Source organism: Camelus bactrianus, chromosome 17 (assembly GCF_048773025.1).
Source record: "Camelus bactrianus isolate YW-2024 breed Bactrian camel chromosome 17, ASM4877302v1, whole genome shotgun sequence".
In the NCBI taxonomy this organism is placed as follows: Eukaryota; Metazoa; Chordata; class Mammalia; order Artiodactyla; family Camelidae; genus Camelus; species Camelus bactrianus.
Window position 1 is genome coordinate 16,415,060 of NC_133555.1, and position 16,127 is coordinate 16,431,186.

Sequence of the window (16,127 nt, forward strand, 5' to 3'; positions counted from 1 at the left end):
ACAAACCCCTCAGTGTCGTCAGGGATATGGGATGAGGAGTCATTCTGCCCTCCCTTTGTTCCTTTTCCCCCTCTTCCACGTTTCCAGGGTGTGTGTTTGATGTCTGTCTTTTCTGTTGGGTTACTGGACCCTGAGGACAGACCCAGTGGAAGTAGATAGTATACAGCGGGCGCTCCGAAAAGACCCGCCAAACAAATGAACCAACTCAGTGGCTCTTGTCCCCTCCCTTACTCCCCCGCCCCGGTGAGCCAGCCCCCCACCCCCACCCCGCGCGCCTAGCACGTAGTAGGCGCTCCTGAAACATCTGGAGAGCAAATGAGCTGCAAGTTTGGGGCGCTGAGCACGTGGAGCTCGGGAAACCAGGACAGCAAAGGAGGGTGTCTCGGATCACAAAAGCGATGCGGGCGCGTGCGGAAGGCGGCGGCGGCGGCGGGCGGGAGGCGAGGGGCCCGCGGGGAGCGGAGCGCTGCGCAGGGGGCGCTGCCTGCGTGGCGCCCGGGGCGGGGGCGCGGAGGGCCGCGGCGGCACGTGCGCGGCTGGGACGCCGGCCGGGCTGCCTGGGCGCGGGGGGGGGGTGTGTCCGCGCCGTGGCCCCCGCGCGTGCGGCCGGCCGGGCGGCGGCGTGAGTCACGGCGGGGCTCGCCTTTATAACCGCCGGCAGGCTCGCGCCAGCCGTCCGCCCGCCGCTCGGCGCTCCGCGCTCCAGCCCGCGCGCCCCTAACGGCCCCCGAACCGCCACCCAGGCCCGAGGGCACCATGAGGAGCCCGCGCTGCGCCCGGTTGCTGCTCCTGCTTCTGCTGCCGCCGCTGCTACTCACGCCCCCCGCCGGGGACGCCGCCGTCATCACCGGGGTAAGCGGCCCCGGGCGCACCTGTACGCCGGGGATGCGCGCCTGCCACGCGCTGTGAGGGCTCCGGAGGGGGACCGCGACGGGGAGGCGGGGGACACCTGCCCCGGTCGCCCCCTGGCGCACTTGGAGAATGCCCTGCTCGCAAAGCAGCGGGCAGCGGGGACTTCGGGCGCGCCCAGGAGGAGAAGTGACCGCTGTCTCACCCCACCACCTTCATCACCACCTTCTCCCGCTTGCTTTCCCCTCTCTCCCCGTTTGGTCTGTTTTTCTCTTAAGCTGAAAGAAGTTTCCTTTCGGGATCTTCTCAAGCACTTTTCTCAGACCTTCAAGTCTCCTTAAAATTTGAGGGTCTCTTCCTGAAATGTAAAGGGGCAAGACGAATACCCCCAAATCCAGCGGGTCTTAATTCTGTAATCAAGGAGTTTGCTCCCCAAATGCAGCCTCCGCAGAAACCCTTGCAAATAACTTGATCTGAGGCCAAGTTATGTGCACTTTGGAAAGCAATATGAACAGTTCCTTCTGGGGTCCAGGTTGGTTGTTTGTTTCCAAGCGTCCTGAAGTTCTCCCTGTAAAAGTTTTCCACTTCGGCATAATAACGGAGTAGGTTGCCATGTAGATGTTTCAGTTTAGATAGATGTCTTCCTCATTTTTGGAAGTAGGAACTCGTTCAGTTCTCTCCTGCTTCCACCAGCAATTTTCTTTGTGTGGATCTGAAGGATGAGTTTACAGCACAGGATTAAAAAAAGTCTTGTCTACTTTACACCAACAATGGAAAAACCGCTACTATTTCCTGGTTGTTCAAGTGCTTTACTCTTCTTTTAAGTCTGAAATTATTTTACACTTCCATTAAACCATTTCAAATATCTCAGTGCACAGAAGATGGCTGAAATAAAATTTCTGTTTGAAATGATGATACATAACATAATGAAATAAAATTTAAATTTAAGGGAAATGGCACTGTCTTGAGAAAATTAAGCTCCGTTGTCTCTATGTTAATAGGCTTACAGCTTTTTTAAAGTCCTTGTACTGTAACAGTCTTTTGTGACAGCCAATAGACATTTGGGTTACAGCCAATAGATATTTAATTATAAGCATTGAGATATTTACTAGAATAGATTTTTTAAAATGTATTTGAATATCTTTGTCAGTCTGTGTGGTTGAAAAAAGTTTTTACAGGTCTTTCTAATACATGAGAATTGAAACATGATTAGTTAGGTTTTTTGCCCTCCTTCTTCCCCTGCTGGCTCATTTTAAATTTCTCCTAATCCTCTGAGCCCAAAATTCCTTTGTGATAGAAGTATCTTTTTGTTCCATTCACAAGACAGCACTATCTGAATAGATCTGCAGTGGGTTCAAGATGAAGGGCATTAGGAAACAGCTGTCTAATTAAAAATATATAAACCTATGCAATTCTTTGTAAATATTTTCAAGAACCAAAGTGTTTTTGTTACAAAATGAAATTTTATCACACTGTTTTTCTGTTAAAAGTTTAGACTGGGCTTACTATATAATTCTCTGTGTTGTTTTTGTTGTTGTTTTAAATCAGTGTTACAACAACAAAAAAAAAAGAATGAAAAAAAATTTCTCTAAAACAACATGGCAATAAAGAAATGTAATGTTTCCATGACAGGAACCATCTGGAGTCAAATGAAAAACTCAGAAACTTATCTAAATTTATCATCTCTGGGATGTTAAACATCCAAGTGATTGACTGAGTTTTAAGAGATACTGGCTGGATTTTGATTGTCTTATTAAAAGAGCTAGTGGGACTTCGAAATTCCTGGTCTTGAGCATCTGTTGAAATAAAATATTGCCCGAAACCTTCACCTTAAATATTTACTTTTTTTGGTAATATATGTAGTTATTTAAAAGTTGATTTATATGTCCACATAGATTTGTTAAAACCATATTGGAAAAGATTGTATACTGAACAACTCACTTATGGAATGTAATGGCTACATACACGTGATTTCTGGCATACAGATAAAAATTGGAAAGTGGAAATGTTTAGGTATTTTCTTATAAATGTCCAAACACCTCAAGATGAAAATTGTAGTTTTCATCCAGATACTGTTTTAAATAGCCTGAGGAAAAAATTCTAATGGAGGGGGAAAAAAAACTCTAAAGCAAGAAAGATTGTTGATCACATTTAATGAAAAATAATAAATGAAGGTGTGCCCACATATTTATGTTTCAAGAAGTTATAGCTGTCCCCAAAACTAAGAACTTTGAAGACGTGTTTTAGTTGTTTCTATTAAATCTACATTTAAATTTGTGTCTAAATTACAGACTTTTTAGTTCTTTCATACGTAACACAGGATGTCTTTACCTTATTGCTAGCAAAACAGATTACTGCACAGTACTCAAACAAAGCATCCTATTTATGGTTGGTTCTAGGAGAGAACAATAGTTCTTCAGATGTATTTTCATGCAAATAAGTTTAGACTTCATTATTTACTTAGTCAAGTATGGAAATCACTCCGAAGTTGATTCTTTGATTATACGTATTTACAATTTTTATATTAGAACAAATGCCTTGAGTAATCACTGTTGATAATTGCATCTGTCATGTATATTTCTAAATCTGATGAATCTTATAGAATAATTCAGCTAATTTTGTAATGTACACATATGTACAGTAATTTCCTTTTTGCAAGTTACTCATCTGAAAAAAAAAAAAGTAATATAAGGTGAAAGTCTTGGACTGTCCATTCTAACCTAGGAAATTTCTTTCTTTCAGAAGGAAATGGTGAAAATCAAGTCAGTGGTGTGAGAAACATTGAGTCTTGTGACCAAAATGCAAATATTTAAAGGGAAAATGAATTGTACTTTTAAAATTTACATCAGTGCCTTTATGGGTCTGGAGCATTTCATGCCAGATTTAGAGACCATTTAAATCCCTTCTTAAAATTGGGCCCAATATATTCTGCAGTTAATAGACATAAAATCTTGTGATTTGATTTATGTAGTTCCTAACAGCTATTTATGGTAAAAGACTAATAGAGACTCATTCTTCAAGTTCAAAGCCAATTCAGCCATAAAACACTAGAAAAAGAGCTGCTTTTGTTTTTTCTTTAAGTCTTGTATTTAGAATTTTCACAATGTGTGGACCATTTTTAGGCTATTTTTCAACAAGTAGGAAAATCTCTTCCGATCAGGTTTTATTGTAAATATGTTCAAGTGAATGAAGATTACAGTTCTTTTTTATATGTGTGATTATTAAAATCATAGTGGTTGGATATTAAGAGAACATTTTCTTTTACTGCTAATTTTAGATCCCTGGAGCCTGAGTCGTCCCCATTATCTGTATTTATCTGTCTGTCTGTTGCATTTCAGGCCTGCGACAAGGACCCCCAGTGTGGTGGAGGCATGTGCTGTGCTGTTAGTATCTGGGTTAAGAGCATACGGATTTGCACACCAATGGGCAAAGTGGGAGACACCTGCCATCCGCTGACTCGTAAAGTTAGTGTATATATTTGTATTCATGGTGGTTCTCTTACATTGCAATGTCTGTCCCCTCTGAGTAAGGCCTATATGACATGAAACGCAAGGTAAAAATGCTTGAAATTGGAAGTCAGAGAAGATGACGGTGGAAAGCCGCCTCCTCTCTCCTCTCCCTTTTCATTGTAAAGAATTGTATCCTTTACCATCCTTCTTCTACTGAACATTTGCATATCATGGCTCTCGTAGTGTTAGACACATTTCATAAAAATAATTTGAAACATGCATATTTGCTTAAAATTTTTTAGGATATACAGATATCCTAAAATTTTTTATACATAAAAATAAAATTTAATTTATATGTATTATATAAATAAAATACCATGTATGTGTCTTTGCAGAAATCAGAGTATAAAAGTTCATGAAAAGAGGGTTAATGTCAGACCCACTGAAAAGGCAGAAATCAAGAAGTTTGTGTTTTGGTCTTTTTGCAGAAAATCATTCATGATACATTTACTATTGTATCTTAATTTGAAAGTCCTATGTTTTGGCTCTGTCTACAGGACACATGTTCACAGTCCTAGAGGTTGATGATGTTTCGCTTTCCAATTTATTTTATTATGTAACAGCTCAGTGTCACAGTGACCTAAAACAGCACTTTTGAAAAGGCATAGACAGGAAGCGGCAGGACCGCCGGTTTGATGGCAGGACTGCGCGGGGCTTTAGAGGCTGTGTCCCCCGGGGGGTTGCATGTGCCCCTGTGTGCAGGGCCAGGCAGGTCTGTGTTATTTCTGGAATGGGTGGGTGGCAGACAGGAGGGAGCAGAGAAGCGTGTGGAGCCTGGAGAGCCCTTGCCCTTTGGGTTAAAAACGTCTGAAGCGCAGTGTGGTCCCAGCCACATCCCCCAGGGATGCCAGGTCGAGGGTGCCTTGGTCTCTTCGCCCCACATCCTTGTTTACCAAGTGGTTACGGGAGGTCCACGGCTGCTGAGGGCCACATCCCAGGCCTGGTGGCTTGATGGAGGCGAGTTCAGTCCTCTGCAGTGTTCTCTTGTCACATCGTCTACTCTCATCCCCAAAATAGGTTGAATGTTTTCAAAGCAAACTGAATTCCGTCTTCTACCTTTTTTTTTTCCTCTGCGCATGTGGCTTAGGGTTCAAAACTGTAGTAGAGCCAAACATCTTTCCTGCACTCCAGTCACAGATGACAGTTCATATTTTGACTCTCTCAAAAGGACATAAGGAAATAAATTGGCTTGGGTTTTACCCTGTGCGCTGTAATGGGGACACTGGTGGTTGGGACCCATGTGAAGACGGAATTTGGCTGTCCTGTGGTTTCCTTGAGAAATGCTTCCTGTTACATTTAGACCACTGCCCCTCCCCCAGGGTTTTACTGTTGGAGACGTGGTGTCTTTCAGCATGATATGCACCTTTTATTCCTGGCCATTTTGAGACAGGAAAGGGTTTTAAACCGTTGGTTGTCTGTCTCAGTGCCTGACTGCCGCCCAGGGGAGGTAAGGCTGGCCCTTTGGCATTGATCTCAGTTTTTTTCATCAACCTTATCAAGCATGAGTCATCTTTTGTGATTTGAGTCGCTGTCGCTGAGAAGTTTACTGTTAACTCAGCCTTCTCCTTTAAGAATCGTGTTGTCTTCGTCCAGCTTTAGTATAATCTTACATGCTTTAGGTCCTAGGATCACGAAGCCACTTTGCTGAAATGCGTGAAGGGTGACAGTGTCTGGGGAGCTATTTTTGTGTAAATAGCAATAACGGTTGCCACTTGTTGAATGCCGTGATGTAGCAGACACTCGAAACCGAATGTTGTGTATGTGGTTGTCGTTTAATACAACAAGCCTGCAAAGCGCGTTTGTTTTGGTCACATCTCTGTACGACAGCATTACAGGCTCCGTAACTGGCCGAGGTCACTGGGCGTAGGTCAGAGGGCAGGCTCTGGCTTTCGCTTCTTTCTGACTCTGTCTTCTGTGTGGTCCTAACCACACATGTATTCTCTCCTCCTTCTGTGAAAGCTGTCTTTGTGCTTTATTTGAATATTTTTTAGTGCAATTAACCAAAGCTGGTTTGTGTAGGGAAGGCATTCGCTGAGATGAGGGATTAACAGTTCAGAGCTGGAATTTGTCTCATCCTGCAGTTTCGATGAGTTTTCCAAATCTGAGACGTTTTGGAAAGAGAACCAGATTCTGTTTCCCCAGTTCCTATAGTTTTTCTCATTCAGGTTTAGTGCCAGGTCAGTTCTGAAAGTAAAGTCATTCTCCCAGAAACCCAGGTATATCTCTGTGCTGGGTTTTTTTGTTTTTTTGTTTTTAATCATAGTTTTAATAACGAAGTTTGTAATAACAGATTATGGCTTTCATAGTAGAAATAAGTGATGAAAAAACTGGAGTACTAAAAAGTAATAAGATTTTAATCTCAGATCTGAACCTACCCCCTATTTGGATGTGCACTTGAAATATGTTTTTAGAATGCAGTGTTACAGCTTTTCACATTGAGTATTTTTCTGTCTTGAAAACATTTTCAAAGGTCATTTCAAAGACCTATTTTTAGTCCTAGAGTTGTCACTTGTTTCTGGATGAACTTAACCTGTCCTGGTGAAAACCTGGTTCTTCCAGAGTCTCTTTCAACTATATTCTGTTCAAAACAACTCAAGTAAATAATTTGTTGTAAATATATCCTGGTGAAACTCCACTTTAAACTTTCTGGCTCATTAGTAGATGATAAAAATGTAGATAGACACTGTATGGATACATTCATTACTTTTTTCCTCCCAGTTTTCTCTTTGTTTTGTTTTGTTTGAAAAAAAAAGTGGATTAATTTCAATTGTGGTCACAAGGATTAGTGTTTGTAAACACAAGGCTTTGAATAGGTGAGGACTATACCTGTTCAAGATTTGAACTTTCTGCTCTAGTTTGGCTTAGACATGAATCACAGTTGTTTGTTTATTTTGAAAAAGTGAGCAGTATTTGATGAGTGAAATCGAGACCTGTAGATAGGAATTGGTGGCCACTGAGTTCAGTTTACTGTTTTATTTCAGATGTATCAATTAACTTACAGAGTTCACAGCCACTGCTAGGCTATGATTTTGTAATTTTAAAGTGTGAAACGTCACATTTGATAATTCAAAATAGAATGAAATGTGAGTGTACCTAAGAAGAATAGGTGCGTGTTTTCTAAACACATTTTCAGGCAAATAATAGTTTTAACATGTATTAATTTTCAATGGTTGATTTTTTTTCTTAACAGTTCAGAATGTATTACTAAATCATATGTCTTCTGGGAATACTGTGCTGTACAGCAAAGAAACACTAATTTCTATTAATATCCACACTTTCGGAGTTTACAAAGATTAACTTTTCCCATCCTCTTCTGATTACTCATTGGCTTTGCAATTTGTAATTACGTGACTAATACTTTTACTGCTTATATTCTATAAAAATTTTTAAATTTAAACAACTATGTTTCCTTCAAAAATTAATCTTGTTTTAAACTTTTGTCCCATTTTTATGTTAACATTTTTAGCATTAGTTATTTTTATTTTTTAGCTATACCTTAAAACTTGACTAATACATTTTCCTTTTCTGAAGAAAAAATTTTCAAATTAAAACCTGGGTCTTGTTTGTGTGAAAAAAAAATAAAAGGAAGATTTTTAAAAATTATTGGCTGTTCCTGTTTTAGAACCAGCCTGTGAGGAAACATTATAAACATAATTTCAGAATAGATTATCACATTTAAAAAATACTAACTAAACTATAACTAACATAGCTTCAATATTTAGCAAAAGATGGACAGAAGAAAGCAAAATATGCTAATTTTGTCATCTTTCCTATCACGGATATCAAGAGCCACTGTTTCGGTTTGATCTCCCAGGGCAGCTTCATGGCTATGATTACAGGTTCAGGTTGGCAGAGAGACTCCTAAGACATAAATGTGCTTTAGTCCAGTACAGAGTCTGTCAACCTGGGCTCTTCTGACATCTTAGGCTGGGTAACTCTGTTGTGGGGCTGCCCTGAGCACTGTGGGATGTTTAGCAGCATTCCTGGCCTCTGCCCAACTAGATGCCAGTAGCACCTCTGTCCCAGCTGTGACAACCGAAAACGTCTCCAGACATTGCCCCGTGTCACCTGGGCGGGGGTAGGTGAGTGTTGGAGGGGGCTGGAGTCACCTCGGTTGAGCGCCCCTATCTAATGCTTCACTTAGCCTCACAGGACGCAGCGTCCTCGGGAACCCACCGGCTACCCGAGCACACAGCTGCTTTTGCCCTCTCATCCGCCCAGGGTGCTTGTGGCTGCCACACATGATTGCTGGGGTGTGCGTGGGGTCCCCTTGACCCACAGAAATTACCACTGTCATTTCTTGCAAATCTTTTGTGCCCTCCTAATCCCAGGAGTTCAAGGCCTGCATGCCAACAGCTCCCCCACCCCAAGTGCAGCTCACACAACCAGTGAGACTGACCCACTGCTCCCTGTTTTTCTTTACTTTTCCTGGGGACACAGTTCAGTGGGAGGCCCAGGTTCCCATCAGGTCCGCCTCCATCAGCCCAAGCCCCAGGTTAACCCTAGACTCACAGGAGGGGAGCAGATAAATAATTGTGTTATTTAGCGTTGTGTGAATATATACCTAGCCCCCCAAAACTTAGAAGGATCAGTTTAAAACTTTACCAGGTTAAGATACAGTGGCCCTCTTCTTAGTTATTAAAACCAGAAACTGCGGGACTGTGGGACTTGTCATTTTTGTTGTATCCATTATTATACCATTTGAATTTTTTTGAACTGTGTACTTCTGTTGAAAAAGTTGTAACAAAACTGGCTCTCTTTGTAAATCTGAAGATGCATCTTCTGGGAACACTTCTCCTGCACTTGTGACTGTCAGGCACCTTCTAGCTTTGTTATACCGTGGACGTAGAGCCGGAAGCGACTGGGCCAGTTACGACCCTGACAGGTGTCTGCAGAGTGTATCATGTCTGTGTGGTTAAGAGCTCAGAGGCAAAAAGGAAGGCGAAAACAGCTACAGACTGGCCCAGTGAAGAGAGGCTCCAGGGAGGGAGGGAGAAACACAGGCTGGATCTTGAAAAAGGATAAGAATAAGAAAAGTACATCCAAGTATAAGGGGGCCTGCAGGTCAATCTAATCACTCCATTAAATTCAATGCGGACACATCTACGTTGACTCTTACAGTATCTTGGTGCCCTGCATAAGAAAAACAGTAATAAAAAGATGTTTTGAAGGTTTCACAAAAACACAGACTTGTGATCTCATTGCCAGGGCCCCTTCTAGACCCCAGGGGGACCCTACGTAAGCAAGAACTTTGGCTTTCAGACTTGGTGGCATTGATCAGAGGTGGCTGGGGGGCTGAGGCTGAGGGGGAGCCCCAAGACCTGAGAAGATCACCTTTTTGCCTTCCAGGGAGTTCACAGCTGATGGTGGGGGTGGGAGTGGGAGATAGGCATTTAACAAACATTTCTTTGAGTGTGTCCTGCATACCAGGCTGAATGCTATGCTCTCATAAGTAACCGTCCTGTTCTTCCAAGAGCCTGGAGTCTGGGCCTTGGTGATATGTGGAAGAAGCTGGAGCCGAGTCTGACGGTGACATGTTCCTTTTCTAGCTGGGCGACCTCAGTCAGGCACGTTCCTCCACTTTTCAAGAGGCAGCCACTTAGCTTGTGTCACAACGAGGCATAAATCTGGCCCCCGGCTTTGGTGTGACATTCACGCATGATGCCTTTATGAGGCCTGGCCCGTGGCGGGCCGCCAGCCTGATTTTTCTTGTCTGCTGCTTTTGCTGACAACCCACGTGCCAGGCCAAAGAGTGACCGCTGTGTCGAGATGCACAAAGCATGGGAGTGAAACCACGAGGGCGCTGCTTCATAGCTGAAACTACCTTACTGGGCACATGTCATTAGAATTTAAGTTCGTGACGAGCAGAGGCCTTTCCTGTTTTGTTCATCGCTGTATCCACAGCACCTGAAATAGGGCCTGATGTGTTGGCGACACTCAATAAATGTCTAGATAAATGTCTGTGGAATGAATGGATAAAAGAAAGATGCTCAGTGTTCTCTGTGTATATGCTTATCATAGTTGGAGTTCACTTATTCCAGACTCCTTTTCCCTGGATGTTGCTGCCTGTGTTAGTTTTTCTCAACCTTGGCACCGTTGTTATAGAGCAGATAGTTCTTTGCTGTGGAGACAGTCCCGTGAGTTGTAAGATGTTTAGCAAAATTCTTGGCCTTTACCCACTAGATGCTGGTAGTACTGCCTCCTTCGCCGACTTGAGACACACAGAAGTGTCTTTGGACATTGCCAGATGTCCCCTGGGGGTGTTGGGGCAGAATCAGCCCAAATTGAGAACCGCTGGTTCGGGCAGTAGTTTGGGGCTTGGTGAGACGAAGCGCTCAGAGTCTTGAGGTCAGAAAGGCTCGTAAAGGTCGGGGGTTATCACATCTCATACGATCCCTGTGTAATTGTCCGAGCCGTCCCTGCTGCGCCCACCTCCTCTGATGTAGTCTCGTTAGCAACAAATGAGCCGGCCACCCGTGGGCCCTTTGACACACACAGTGACAGAACCATTCTAGCACAAGTCTTGCACGGAACCAGCGGCCACAGTGCCCATGTGTAGACACATCGTTAGAGCCTTGACAGCCGGGCTCTTGGGAAAAGACAAAGGAGCTGGGATGGCTCTGCCTGTTCCCCACGTCCCCCCCCCCCGCCCTCCTGCCATTTCCCTTTCTTCCCTTAGTGTTTATTGATTTCAACCGTCTCCCTGGCCCTTCCAGAACCATTTTGGAAATGGGAGGCAGGAAAGAAGAAAGAGGAAGAGAAGAAAAAGGAAAAAGGAGGTAAGAAGAACACGAACATGGTAGCATCCAAAGATAAGGCCCAGAATAATTAGCCTTGACCGCTATTGCTACCATAGCCTTGGGTCCATTTTATCAGTTCAACCTGCAAATAAGGTTAGAATGGTTCTGCCACTGTCTGCAGACAGCCTTTGGTTTGATGTATAAAGAAATTATTTCGAAGGCATTTGGGAGGTGCAGCTCAGATTTTCTCCTAAAGTCAGATAAGGTGGTTTGGGGAGGCCTGTTTTGGTGGTCTAGGTAGAGCAGGAGATCCAACACTAGAATGGTACTGAGTGAAGCGTTTGAGCTGGGAAGCAGGAAGGGTGCATCTCCCTGTGGTGTGTAAACTGGAGAGGGATCCCTGAGGCGTGAATCTGTAATGGCTGGCCTCCCTCACATCACCCTGCATCGGGTAGCTTGCCATCCCATTTTGTTGAATATCGACCAACCGCCTCCAGGCCTGGGGTTAAACTTTCTCCCTATAACTTGCCAAGCAGGCGGATTGTCGAGGGGGCACCATTCGTGGGGGAGGGAGAATGGTTTTTGCTCTTTGCCTCCAGAAAACATGCATGTTGGAGGGTGCTCCCGTTGTCCCCGGCAAAGAGAACCATCGCACCAGCTGCTAGTTGACGCTCCTCCACCCAGCTTCACCCGAGGCGTGAGCAGGGCCCTCCAAAACATCAGTTGAAGGGCTCTTGGAATGAAGCTGACCTTTCACTGCCGGCTCTGCCTAGGCCGGGTTTCCTCTGTCCCATCTCTGCCAGACGAGCAGGCCTCCTTCCCTGATTTTCCTCTTGTTACTTCCTCCTCCTGCCCCATCCAGAATTTCGACTTCTCACATCTTCGCACAGATGTGTGAATTTATCAATTCTTCATTGGCGGTGAGCTTTTATCTGCTGATTGTATTGGTGGGGACATGCCTCTCACGTTATGCTCTCCTCAAGGAACTTCAGCAATGGGATGCGCTGAAAATAATTAAAATAAGAAAAAGTAAAAGGCGGTGTAGATGGCTGGTTAAGAGCTTGGTCTCTCAGGTCCGGCTGCCAGCCAAGCTTCAAGTTCTGGATATGTGACCTTGGGCAAGTGACTAATCTCTCTGTGCCTCAGTCTTTCATCTGTAAAATGGGTATAATTTGCTTATTTGCCATCTTCACAGGGGGGTGTAAGGCTGGGAAAGGGTAACATAAAAAAGTGCGGAGTCTGTTGCTTGATGAATACTTAACACTCAGTAAACACTAGCTATTGTTATTCAGAGATTGCTCAAAAATAGTTTTTTAAAAGAAAAATTTCCTGCTCTGACACAGTTTTCTTTTTGGTTTTAGGTTCCATTTTTGGGGCGGAGAATGCACCACACATGTCCCTGTATGCCTGGCTTAGCCTGTTTACGGACTTCCTTTAACCGATTTATCTGTCTAGCCCGGAAGTAATCACTTGGGGGCAGAAACTTGAAATATGAACAGCCACGTGATGTATGTCAAGTCTCTTGTGATTGTGCCAAACATTTGTTTAAATGCCAGAAAGAAATGCAGTTGCTTCCTCAACTTTCCAAGTAACATATCTCTCTTTGATTTGTAAATGATTTTTTGAACTGAAAGAAGACTTATGATTTGGATAGAAATGTAAAATGCAGGGCATTATGGAAGCAGTTCTCATTCCCCTATTGGTGTTTTGGTTTGGTTTGGCTTTTTCTAACCCCAGTAACTCACCCATTTTCGTAAAAGTGAGGAGAATGGGAATTTGATATTTTGTCTTAGAAACTTTTTTTTTCCTTCAGCACTCTCTGCCCTGCCCTGCCTCACCGCATGCACACGTGCCCCTTGGTCTCTTCTCCTCACTCCTCAAAGAATTTTAAGACTTTCATTTTATCCTTCACCATTTCCCTCCCTGACCTTCCAGCATTTTAAAGTGGGGCGGTCCGTATTCTTTACTTTGCCTGCAGAATCACTGATGAGAATCAAGCTTTTTTGCCTGATACTTAAACAGTGAAAAGAATGTGTCATTGGACCAGACACCCCAGACTTGTCTTGTGTGGCGTGGAGGTTGGGGTGCTTCTGAGCTTTCCCTGAATCTGTCTGTGCAGGTGGACTGCAGGTCTGCCGTTTGACTCGTGAGCACAGAAAGAATGGAAAGTCAAAGTAGTTTAGGCCAGATACCTAGATTAGGGATTTTTTTTTTTAAGACTTTGCCAATACAATATTGCATTTGTTTCTTTCTCTTTTTATAAAGGTTTTTTTTTTTTTTTTTACAAAAGTCTCATAGTTAGAGGTGTTCCAGAAAATGTTACTTGAAGAGGAAGTATTGATTTTAATCTGGCATAACACTAGTTGCTATTTTTAAATCAGTATTAAGTTGTTATTTAAACTTTACCTGTAACCCAAAGGTCTGTTGTAATGCATTGCCTGACATCCTGCCATTTGTATCCTTACCAATATTGCCGTGTAAAAATTCTGTATCAGAATAAGGACAGTATTGTATATCATTTGATTTATTTTTAATATTATATCCTTATTTTTGTCACAGTTGTCAGTTTTTATTACGAGCGGATTTCTGTCTAGCCCACATTCAAAAATGGGTCGAGACTCCAAAATGGGTAACCCAGCACGAACGATGTGTCCGTTTTCATTTTACACACAGGAAAGTTGTGTTTGCATGAATTTTAAGGTAGTACAATAAATAATGTGTCAATCGGTGGGGTTTTGGAGCATGAAGGGACATGATGACATACAAAACTGACTGTCATCGGGAGTGGACTTGTGGGGTTTCACTGTGCTGATTCAGCAGATAGGAGGGGGCTGCTGAAGGCAGGTGGGTAGGCAGGGTGCTAGGGGCCGGCCCCACGGCGATGCTGATGGAGCCCGGCCTGGAGAAACCCGCCAAGTATTGTAAATGGATTCATCGTTGCAAATAAAACAACTTCTGAAATGTGTTCAACTGCCTAACAGTGGCCTTGCCAACCGTTGCAGAAACATCTGTCCACTTTGTAGCCATTTACCCAGCCAGGGCTTACAGCTGTACATTCCGTGTGACTTTCCCCCTTGGGTAACGTGTCCCAGGGATGTAGGTAGGGGGTTTTGCGGAACTAAGTATCATACTTGGTCATAGAAGGCTAATTTTTGCTTCTGTTTTAGTTTGCTGTTAAAGAAACATTCCTCAGTGAGTTTGCTGAAAACAAAAACAGAGCTCAAGTGAAATTACAAGGACAGTAACACACACATCAGTTTTGCTCAGTGTTGTTTTCACATCATGTTCAACACGTCCTTTTTCATAAGTGGTGAAAACTTGATTGGGTCAACCATCCACTTTTCCCCAGGTTAAAAGACATATAACCAACTTTTATAAAATTTTGATTTTATGTATAGCACTACCTAAAAACATAGACGACTTGTGCACAGCCAAAAGAACCACTGTGGAGTCTGCGTAGAAAACTTAGAATTGTACCTACCAACCCACTATCATTCAAAGAAAAACAGAACTTTGCCATTTGCTACATCTCCCCTTGGTTCTTATTTTCACTGAGGAGTTCACAGTTCTCTTTGGTTATTATTTTTTAACTCATTAGCAAAATTGGCACCTTTCCAAATAAGTGTTTCAAAAAAACTTGTAATCATGCTTCATGGAGAGTCTTTAAATAATTCTAAGCAAAGCGCAGAAAGTCTTGCCCTGTCGGGATGGTGGTGCTGTTTCTTCTAGTCCCCAGGATGGTCTCTCACTGAAGTTGGGGTTTCATAGGCCAGAATTTCTAAAAGTAAGGCAAAGTGAGAATTTACACAAGAAGTACGAAGTCAGCAGTCTAGTTTGATGTAAATAATGTGAATGGATTACATCCTTTCTAAGGCAGAATTAGATCTTATGCCAGAAGCTATGGACCAAACTCAAATGGACCTTTTTTTTTTTTTTTAAATTGAAGTTTAGTTGATTTGCAATGTTGGGTTAGTTTCTGGTGTACAGCATAGTGATTCAGTTACACATGGATATATTCCTTTTCATTATAGGTTATTAAAAGATATTGAATGTAGTTCCCTGTGCTATACCTTAGGACCTTGTTGTTTATCTGTTTTATGTATAGTAGTTTGTATCTGTTCATCCCAAACTCCTAATTTATCCCCCTCCCCCTTCCCCTTTGGTAACCATAAGTTTGTTTTCTATGTCTGTGACTCTCTTTCTGTTTTGTAAATAAGTGCATTTGTATCATATTTTTGAGATTCCACATACAAGTGATATCATATGGTATTTGTCTTTCTCTGTCTGACTTACTTCACTTAGTATGATAATCTCTAGATCCATCCATGTTGTTATGAATGGCATTACTTCGTTCTTTTTTTTTGTATAGCTCAATAGTGTGTGTGTGTGTGTCTGTGTGTGTGTATCACAACTTCTTTCTCCAGTCATCTGTTGATGGACATTAAGTTGTTTCCATGCCTTGGCTGTGGTAAATAGTGCTGCTGTGAACATTGGGGTGTGTGTGTCTTTTCGAATCAGAGGTTTCTCTCGATACATGCTTAGGAGTGAGATTGCTGGATCATGTGATAACTCTCTTTTTAGTCTTTTGAGGAATCTCCATACTGTTTTCCATATTGACTGCAGCAAATTACATTTCCACCAACAATGTAGGAGAGTTCCTTTTTCTCTACACCCTCTCCAGCATTTATCATTCATGGACTTCTTAATGATGGCTCTAACTGGTATGAGGTGATACCTCACTGTAGTTTTGATTTGCATTTCTCTGACAATTAGTGATGTTGAGCATCTTTTCATGTGCTTGTTGGCCATTTGTATGTTGTCTTTGGAGAGATGTCTATTTAGGTCTTCTGCCCATTTCTTAATTGGGTTGCCTTTTTTTTTTAATTAAGGTGTATGAGCTATTTGTATATTTTGAAAATTAATCCCTTGCCAGTTGCATCATTTGCACCTTGAGATATATTTTTGAAATCCCAAGTTGGAGTTTGAAGTGGAGGAGCAAGGTTTTTCAGGCACAGGATGTGCACATAGG

At 42.8% G+C, this 16,127-nt stretch overlaps 1 protein-coding gene across 1 annotated transcript; it reads left to right on the forward strand.

The window, feature by feature from the left end:
* Window positions 1-625: 625 nt before the first annotated feature.
* PROK2 (prokineticin 2) lies at window positions 626-14,203 on the forward strand. Its single transcript, XM_045507079.2, has 3 exons — window positions 626-852; window positions 4,188-4,313; window positions 12,460-14,203. Exons 1-3 carry the CDS (start codon window positions 757-759, stop codon window positions 12,562-12,564), a joined length of 327 nt encoding a protein of 108 aa, XP_045363035.2. The 5' UTR covers window positions 626-756; the 3' UTR covers window positions 12,565-14,203.
* The last annotated feature ends 1,924 nt before the right edge of the window (window positions 14,204-16,127 follow it).